Source organism: Montipora capricornis, chromosome 10 (assembly GCF_036669925.1).
Source record: "Montipora capricornis isolate CH-2021 chromosome 10, ASM3666992v2, whole genome shotgun sequence".
NCBI lineage: Eukaryota > Metazoa > Cnidaria > Anthozoa > Scleractinia > Acroporidae > Montipora > Montipora capricornis.
Genome location: NC_090892.1, coordinates 13164377 through 13174376, shown reverse-complemented (window position 1 = coordinate 13174376; position 10000 = coordinate 13164377). Strand labels below are relative to the sequence as shown.

At 38.8% G+C, this 10000-nt stretch overlaps 1 protein-coding gene across 1 annotated transcript in view; it reads right to left on the bottom strand.

The window, feature by feature from the left end:
* LOC138021314 (neuropeptide Y receptor type 2-like) overlaps window positions 1-2270 on the bottom strand; it is a 3370-nt gene extending 1100 nt beyond the window's left edge. Inside the window, exon 1 of the mRNA XM_068868159.1 lies at window positions 1-2270. This exon is cut by the window's left edge and continues 1100 nt beyond it. Coding sequence (XP_068724260.1) covers window positions 881-2062 — 1182 coding nt within the window. The 5' untranslated portion in view covers window positions 2063-2270 and the 3' untranslated portion in view covers window positions 1-880.
* Window positions 2271-10000: the final 7730 nt, after the last annotated feature.

The window sequence follows — 10000 nt, the reverse complement described above, 5'->3', positions numbered from 1 at the left end:
TTGACCCATATTTATACACACAGACGAATGATCCGTCCAGACGAATTATCCACGGAAGTTCGTCTACAAAGAGGAACTATCCGGATATTTCGTCTGAACAGATGATGCGCATGTCTGCCCGTATTTATACACAGACGTATTATCGTGCGAGCCACCGTTCTCTGCCCAAGTTCGTCCCAGACGGATGATCCGTCTCTGGTATAAATCCAGTCACCGTTTTCATAAAAAACCACGTGATTGCGAGTGCAATTCAGTTACGATGAATCATTAGTGAAAGACTGCACAATGCTGGAGGGCGAACTTTGAAATTAAAATTTGCGAGTTGACCGTGCATTTTCAGTGAGCAAATGGAAATTGCCGAGAGAAAATGGAAATGCCCGCCACAAATAGGCCAACGGAGAAAACAAATACAGACACTCTTCGGCCACCCTAGGAAACAGATAATTTAACACTCAGGTTCTCCTTATTAGTGCCAAAGCAAATGTCATTGGTTCGCGGGATATCAATTGTCAGTCATCATTGCTACGATTGTTCCTGTAGGGAAACATTTTTTCATTAAACGTGGCGTTCTGGAATACAATTGTTTGTTTTTTGAAAATGGCATTACGCTAGAGGCGTCATTACAAACATCTGTGTTTTTCGCGCTCTGATGAACTTACATGATCATGAAGTCACGTATTCCAGATGGAAATGACTCGCGCTTTATCGAAATCCACTAGCCCCGGCCTTATGACAATCTATCTAATTCTGTCTATTTTGCTGTAGATTGGTTTTAGAAAGTGCCTCCTTCAATCTTTACCATCGTGTTTAATTCAGGAAAATGAAGTGGTCGTCATTTCAATTAAAGGTCATTTAAAGTTCTCGATGAAGTGATGCTGCATCACAATTTGTTTTGATTATTATTTACATTCTGATCGTCTCCTCCACTTCTTTTTTTAGAAGGAAGGGAACTCAAAGTCTTTAAATCCATTGGACTTAGTGGACTACGGACGGTTCTTTCAGTACCACCTTGAGAACTCGGCGCACCCATATTTCGTGAAAAAAAGCGTTTGAAACTTTGGCGAAACTCCTCACTTACCAAAGAATAAATGAAAAAGTTTGCCGATGAGTTGGCAACGACACATAACACGCAGGTGTTGTAATATACCCAGATATATTTGTGCTCGTAGATTTCTTCCCAATACAAGACTGTGAGGCGGAAAACATTGACTGGCAACATCGTCACAGCAAAAACTACAACGACTGGAATCAAGAGCTTTTTGGCTTTGGTGTTTTGTCGCTCGCGAACCCTTTTTTGAAACTTTTGCTCGCCACCGTCGCTACATTCTTTTCTGATCAACCTGTTGAACTTGCTACTGGCGCGGAGCTTCTGTGAAATGCTACAGAACGTAGCCGCAATGATACCAAGCGGAAGAACGTACCAGAATATGGTTAAGCCGATCGTGTAAGACTGTTTCATTTTGTACCCTTCCTCGTTGTTTGGCCACTTTGGGAAACATTCGACCACGTCGTAAGCGGGTTTGTGATCAGTAAACTCCATAACAAGATACAACGGCAAAGATATGACCAAAAACGACAACAACCAAACACAGGCCACTATCCAGCGCGCAGACTTGAATACAGTGGACCCACGCTTCGGAAGGGCTCCCCGTACTATGGCTCTATAGCGATCGAAAGCTATCAAGGTGATTGACCACACGGAAACGCCGGGGAAGACATCGCACAGGGGCAATACATACAGACAGGTAAACCTCCCTAGAGGCCAGTGATCCGGGGCTTGCTCGTTGATTACTGCTGACGGGAAAGCTAGAAGAAGAACTCCGATGTCTGCCACAGCCAGGTTTCTTATGAAGTAGTTGGTAATGGTGCGCATGTGAACTTGAGAGCTGATCACGAAGCACACAATGATGTTGCCTGCTACGCCAACAAAAGCCAGGAAGACTTGAAAGGTCAAGCGAAAGATTTCGAACCCTAAGGTTTCTTTGTAGTAGACAATTTCAAGCCCTCCGTCTGGAATGCCATTGCTGGTCAAATTAGAAGTGCTTCCATCTGCTAGATTCATTTCAGTCCAGTGTTCTTTACGATGTTCTTCTGATTGTCACAAGTTTTATAACACGAGCAAATGCAATCTGATTTACCGCGGTTGAGTTAGTTTGCCTACGGTCTAGTCAAGAGATTAATATTTGTGAAGATGTGTTAAAAGGCAACTCTTCATCTAACTGCGAAGCGTGTTTAAGTGCCTTTTATACCCTAACTGCAAATCGAGTAAGTGTTTTAACACTCCAGGTACCATAATTCTAATATAGATATCATGCTGATGAATAAATTATCAAGCTCTTGGAAAACACATCATGCGATTGCCTTTTATGCTTGCGGGTTTCACCTCCCGTCATGTTATTATTTAAGAATTTTCATTCCTATTCGCTGATATTTTAATTATGTCAAAGGAGGCGTGGGAGATCACTTCATGGAATCTCCATCACGATACTTTGGAAAACATTAAGGCCACGTGCTTCATAAATTAACTTCAGTAATTTTACCATGTACTTTGCCGGAAAAATTAACAGTAATAAATAAATTTTCGGGCACAGTGAAGTTTTTAATTTCGATCCGATTTATATTGTACAAACTGATTATAAATTATACTAGACTTGCCACAAGTCGACCTCACGATAATCCCAGGAGAAAATGTTTTGGCGAGCGAATCGTGATTTTTCTTACGCGAAGTAAATAAGCAGGCGACGAAGATATGAAAAAGGTACGAAAAATTATTACGTCTCTGTGTAATCCGTTTTTCTACATGAAACAATCTTCTGCACCGAAATACGTGCTTCTTTCAGTATGATAACAGCGTTGATAAATGGTCAACACAGAGGTTTTATTTAATGTTCCGGTGTTTATGATTAACCAAGTGACACTGCGCAAAAGAACTACCGAAAGTATTCAACGTTGGCAGATATTTGGAGATGTTGAAAGAGAAAGTTGGACAACTAGCTATAGCTATAGAAAACTTCAATTTCAAATAGCAAATTATGTAGACATTCGTTAATAAACAGAGCACGCACATCTTGTTTTATCACATAAGCAATTTGCTAAAAGCGGAATTACGGTCTGAAAACGTGATTAGTGGCGCGGAGAGGTGTTGGCACGAACCTCCATTTATAAATCGAGATGGTATCGAGAATGATAAACGAGATCGATACGATGAGAACCAGTGGTTTTTCAATTTACACGAGCTTATTTCATTTTTTATGTTTGCCACTCTGTGGTTAAGATCTACCATTATCAGCGAAGAACTGACCAAATCTCAACTGAGTTGCCGTTGTAAGGATACAAAAGCCACGTTAGATTTTCTCTCTTTCTTTGATCGCCGTTCCTCCTAATTCACTGGGTGGGTGGTAGTTTGACTAGCTGTTTAAAGTTCAATAAATTTAATAAGCCGGAACAATTATGAAAAAGTTTTAAATAAAGAGCACGTGGCATTTCGACCGTTCACGTAGCATATTTTCAGTGAAATAAATGAGCACAATGTCAAAAATAAACGCTATGGTTTTCGTTTCGCCCGGCCGCGCCGTAAACTTAGGAGTTTCAGAAACGATCCACTTTATTTTAAATTCGGACAGTTGCCAAAAATTAATGAAAACTAGATGTGTTGGCAATATTGGATTTATATGATATGTAATTAATATGAAAAGAGAATCTAAGAGATAGCAACGGCAAATATCATGTGAGACATTAATAACTGCATAATACAGACATAGCTACATATGCTTAATTAAGAAAGAAGATAAGACAGCACCAGAGGAAGGAATGAGCTATTCATCTGCTATTATTGGTTTAAATTGCAAAAGCATTAACTTTTTAAAGTTTCTTTTAAAGGCAAAAGGAATGTACTGAAATGCCGGGATTGCTTTTGGGCCCGATGGAACTTTCAATAGAAAGTGGCCGTTTTTATACCAGAGACGCATAATCCGTCTAGACGAATTATGCGTCTCTCATGTTATCCGTCTAGTGTAAAGACGGGACGAACTATATGAGACGCATAATTCGTCTTGGACGAACTTGGGCAAACATTTTTTCTGCGTCTGTTAAATTCGTCTAGTATAAAGACGGGCACTAGACGCATAAAATAGATTCTTCGTCCAGACGCATAATGCGTCTTGTGGCGGTCTTTATACTAAAAATGTTTGCCCAAGTTCGTCCAAGACGAATTATGCGTCTCTAGTATAACAACGGCCAGTGAGAGCTAAGAGCAACCAAAATCAAATGTCTTGTGGCTTTTTAGAAGATCAATTGTCTTTAACCATCCAGGCTAAAGATGAACAAGGTACGAGTTTGTGAGTCGCCACCGGACTAAATGCCTACACCTCACTTATCAATTGTTATATTGTTTAAGTAGGAGTATCACGGGGCTATATATAGTTAACTTTGTTATTCCCCGTTGCAGGAAATTGCCACCAGAAAATCCACATTACTACAACGTGGAACTGTCGTGCCACGTGGCTTTCTTCCCGTCTCGGATACTAATATTTTGAGCTTTCTATTCAAGATATTGAGAACTAGACTCAAAAAGACCCGCGGATAAAACCGTGATTGGAAATAGTTCCAAATCCCTCAGCTAAAGTCGAACATGTACAGGAAAGAGATGTAGAAGAAAAACAAAACTCGTTTTCAATCGATGTAAACATGACGACTGAATTCAATTTAGTTCCTCCACCGTTCAAAGTTTGTGAAGCCTTCTTCTGTTTGCTCAAATTGTGGTTATAACTGCTTTTATGTGCATTATCGTTTTAAAACTGACAGAAGTTTCAAACAAAGTTAACGATTAAGATTCAAAAACAAAAGGAGTCTCCTCGGAGAGGAAAGTTGCAAGGTTTTCCAAACAGTGCTAGTAGTAACAATAATTTATTGACTTATATCGCGTAGTTTCTGTATAAATGTTCAACTGCGCCTTTAATGTAAAGACTTGAGACCGTGAGACTTGAAATTTACAATCTTAAATTCCTTAGATACATTATGAAATAAGATTTAAAATTTACAATTTACAAATCCCTAATTATATGCCTTATTAAATAAAAAAGTTTCAAGTCCACACACAGTGTGCGCAATTCCCTGGTAATTGACCGAATGTGTATCCTACAGTGAGCTTGTCAACTTCACCCACCTTTTCCGACTAAAATGATAATGAAACTGGTTGTATTCAAGGTTTTTTTCCGTTTTACAGCATGGCCGCGGCATGAGATCTAGAAGAGTTGGTGTTTCGACACTCGCAAATCTTAAAGAAACAAATGTTTTTCAGTCCAGGCACTTTGTTTTAAATAAAAGATTCTCACAGCCTCGGGTGGTCATTTATCACATAAAAGGAAGGCAGAACTGCATGTTTTCAAGAACTCCATTGCCTGTAATCGTTGATATAATACAACCACAAGACTACACACTGCAGGGCAGAATCCTAACCCTAACCTTAATCATGTTGGATATGTAAATGTTCTCCTGTTGTTTTTCCCAAGGACAGCTTAATGAAGCAACTGCATCGTCAAGGGAAGCACAAAACGACTCGATTCACGACAGACAGCTGTAGTCTTTGCACGTATGGTACTAAAAGTTCTTTAATTTTTACCCTGGGATACACTTCTTTACCTTTATCTTTTAAAAAACGACGTGGAATGACAAAATTTGATGAGGTGGAGAGCGTGAACACAGAACAATACACCTTTCATCTTTATCGCTTACTGCAGTCCCCGCTTTTTGTAGAAAGGATATTATTATCACTTTGTCGGGCATTGTGGTGCATTTTCACTGAATTTTGCGGCTAACGTGGAGAATTTGGCAGTCGAATTTAGCCCACTGAAATAAGCCAATGAAAAGTATGAAATTGTGCAATTGTGCAGTTAATTTCAACACTTACAAATAACTTTATGGAACTTTCCTCTTACAATTTTTGAAAACTCAAATAGCAAGATTTTCTAATTTCTAGCCAACTTCGCTTGATGGTGAATTTTCATTGAGGGAAAATAAAAGCCATTCATGATCAACTTGTTAACAATCGCGTGATTGTTCAGGCTGTTTTAACTGTTGTCTTCTTAAAAGTTCTTATTTTCTCAATGCCCTCTTAAGTGATAATAATAGTGATACAGTTTATGTTCTTGGGCATAAATATGTTTTGGGCCCTTCTCAGAGCTCATTTTAACTCACGCCTAACGGCTCGGGCTAAAATAAGTCCGAGTCGGGGCCCAAGATATATGTGAGTCCGCGAACGTAAACTCTTTATAACAGAGGATATTACATGACCGCGCGGGGATACGAATTTTATCTTCGAGTGCTAAAATGATCGATCTCTCACGAGTGAGCGAAGCGAACGAGCGAGAGATACTTTCCGACAGCACGAGAAGCTAAAATTCGTATCCCAAAGCGGCCATGTAATGTTCTATTTATTATATAGATATTGATGAAATGTCTAGATTTAAAACAACTTTTTTTACTCATTTTCGAAATGATGAAAAAGTGGTCACCAACCGCTAAAACACGCATGTTGTGTAACATGAAACAAGATATGAAAGTTATGAAAAGCAAATCATGATAATGTAAAATTTTGCAATAAAAATGTTAATGAATTACAATGAAGAGCAAGCTCACGTTTTATTGGCTAATCGTGTTGGTTACCATAATGACACCTATATTCTCACATGTGAAAGATAAAAATGATATGTTCACTGCGTGCGGTGAAGATATGATTTTTAATGAAAGGAGAAATCCTGGTATTTCATCAGTATCGATGTAATGAATAGAGGATGTTACATGGCCGCGCGGGGATACGAACTTTACCTTCGAGTGCACTATAGAAACTGATGTAATGTTCTCTTTATTGTATAGATTACACTGTCCAGATTAAAAACGTGTTTTTCATTTCGAAATGGCGAAAAAGTGGTACACGTATGTTGTGTAACATGAAATTAGATATCAAAGCTATGAAAATGTTTATTTGAGTCAAATGTAAATTACATTGCGTCACAAAAGCATCTTATCGAGGAAGAGGAAGAGGAATCTCGCTATATATCCGACACCTGCATCCTCACAAGTGAAATATAAAAAGAATATCTTTACTGAGCGCGGTGAAGATATGATTTTTTCAGAAAAAGGAAAGTACCAGTATTTCTTCAATATCTATGTAATAAACCGAATTTATCCCAGGGTGGTTCAGTGAAACACATTTCACACGCGAAACGTGTTGGAATAATCGGAAACCTAATGACAATAACAAAGGATAATTAATATTTTCTTTAGTTCTTGGCGGCGACTTCGTGAAAGGTCCTCATTTTCTATAAAACCGCGTTATTAACAGTTTTAATGGAGGATGTGAGCACATGGCAATGGGTTTTTAATTGTATATGCGCCAGAACCTTTCCAAATGCTGAGCAATTAAGATGACGAATACTTCACGTTGGAATCATTTCCAAGACAAACCGACAATAATGCGAATTGATATATTTCCGTTTGTAGTTCACGTAAACTTCAAAAACACGCATTAGGGAGTTCAGTGAAAGGACCACATCGACAACGTCTGCGAGAATATCACTTGCGCTATCCCAAGGTCCGAGTCTAACGCTTTCCTTCAAGTCCTTCAAGTAAATGAATTAAACTCAAATCACAAAAGTTCAGGCAATGGGAAGAAAGGCATTTGTCCCTAGCATTAACTCTTTGAGTAGCTTCCCTTCCGCCTCGTTCATGTTGTACAATATGCAATAAGTGGCCTACACTCAGAGGAATCTTTGTTTACATTCTTTGCCACATACTGAATATTGAAAGTGCATTGTTTTGTGAGCTATCTCCGAACATTTGAGCGCAATTTACCAGATAATCTTAGAGTAATGACCGTTTGAAGATTCGAAATTTTACGAAGAATGTACGGGCTCATAAAAGCGCTTTTTCCATCCATGAATTTATCAGTTTTTGATGGCAAATAAATTGCTTGTTATCAAAGCCAAAAGGCTTAAAATTGGAAATCTAACTAATTTTAACACGTGCTTTGGTCATCCCTTTTTTTTTTTTCGTTTGCCGTCGAATGCGTTTCCTGATATTGGGTCGGTCGGTCGGATTGAAAAAAAAAAAAACCTAAAAAAGATCATGAGCATTCTCGGAATTGGAGACCAGGTACCCCAGCATCATAGCTGTGGAGCCAGGAAAACAACAAGACATGAACCCAAAATGAATATGGCGGAAAAGTTGGTGGATGTTGTTGCAAAATTAAGACAGCGTGGGAAAAAGGATCAACCACCGAAAATCCTATGAGAGATAAAAATGGCTTTAAAACGTTAAAACGTCGTTACCAATTTTTTTTTTTTTTTTTTTTTGAAAATGCCAAAACAATTGCCAAAAATTTGGGTCGGTCGGACGACGCTAAACGGAGAAAAAAAAGGGGATGGTCTTTTACCATTTGAAGTCTCTTATATTAATGAAACAAAGGGTGTATTGCTTTTGGTGAATCCAAAAATGGATTTCGCGTTCCCGGGCCGGGTAAATCCATACCCGGATTTCTGATCTGGTGAATCCTTTGTGAAAAAAGATTCGCTAGATTTGAAATCCAAAGCCGAATCCAAATGCAGACTTAAGGATTTGCGATCTGCGCTGTTCCATTCATATCGGATCCGAAATTAATTAGTTGAACTAGCGATATTTTCAGCTTGAGGAAGCCCAGTCCCTCCCCTTTTCTACTGTTTGCTACTGCTTTGCAGAGAAACACCAGTTAACATGTTGACGGAAGTTCCAGAAACTGCACTAGAAGTTATTCATTAACTAAAATTTCCAGTGACAATGTTTAAAGTGCAATTTGCTCTAAATAAGTAAGTTCAATTAGAGTTCACATTTAAGCCACAACTTCGAGCGGCTTTGTCCGTAAACCTGGTTTGTTTAATACTGTTAACTTGTAAGCTAAAACGTTTGAGCAATTTCTTGAGAGGCCGCGACAATGAACGCATTCACGAATTGTTACGAACTCAAGTTTCGGATTTCGTTTTTCTTTTGGCTGCGAAATCTGCAGGCAAGTCTCGGATCAAAATTAAAATCCGTTTTTGGATTCGCCGAAAGGAGAATGAAAATAATGAAGTCAGATTTATAACGGGATTTGTGAATGATCTGGAAGCAGAGAGAGAATGAACTATCAACCTCTGTAAGCTCATGTTGTCGTTAAATTTAGTTAATTTCAGTAGTTGTGTTTTCCTTTTGGAAAATGCGGCAAAGAACTATATTAAAAGGATTACCACTCGAGTATGGCAAGCCGTTTGTAGCTAAATTTAATCTTAGATATATCCGTTCAACCCTTTAATTAAAGTTTTAATTTAAAGTCATAAAAGGCATTCAATGCAATCAATTCTGCCAATGCTGGTTCAATTCAAACTATTTCGTATGATTCAATCCAGTCATTAAATTTTATTTGCTATTCAATGCCGCAGGTATATTGGTTTAATCCAAATGTAATCCTTAAATTTATATGCAATCCCATACCTCATATATGTTGATTCAATCCAATCTTACACTAAGGAACCCGAAAATTTATGTTTAATCTACCTGGGACGAGCGCGGCCATATAAAACCAGAGTAACCTGCGCAACTTCTAGAACAAAAGATGGCGACAGACAGTGGAAAAAAGAGTTTGACAGAGAAGTCGAGTTTCCCAAGTTTCTAGGATCGAGACGTTGTGGATAGAACCGAGATAATATTTGAGAACTTTGACACAGAAGCTGCAGAAACGCAGGCCGAAGTCAGTTCTTGATCACACAGTTAGCCTTCTTAGGTCGATGAAAGAGTGCTGCAACCTTGACATACACACGAGGGGCAAGGAAAACCGCGATTCCATCCCTGGCGCCTTAGTAGGTTTGCTTTGTGTGCTTCGTCGCCGGACCATCACTCCGTCTACTGTGGCTGCCAATTCAGTTACGATAGATAGGCAAAAAGGAAAAAATCCCGGACGACCATCTCTCAAAATTCCTGTTGAAATGCTAGT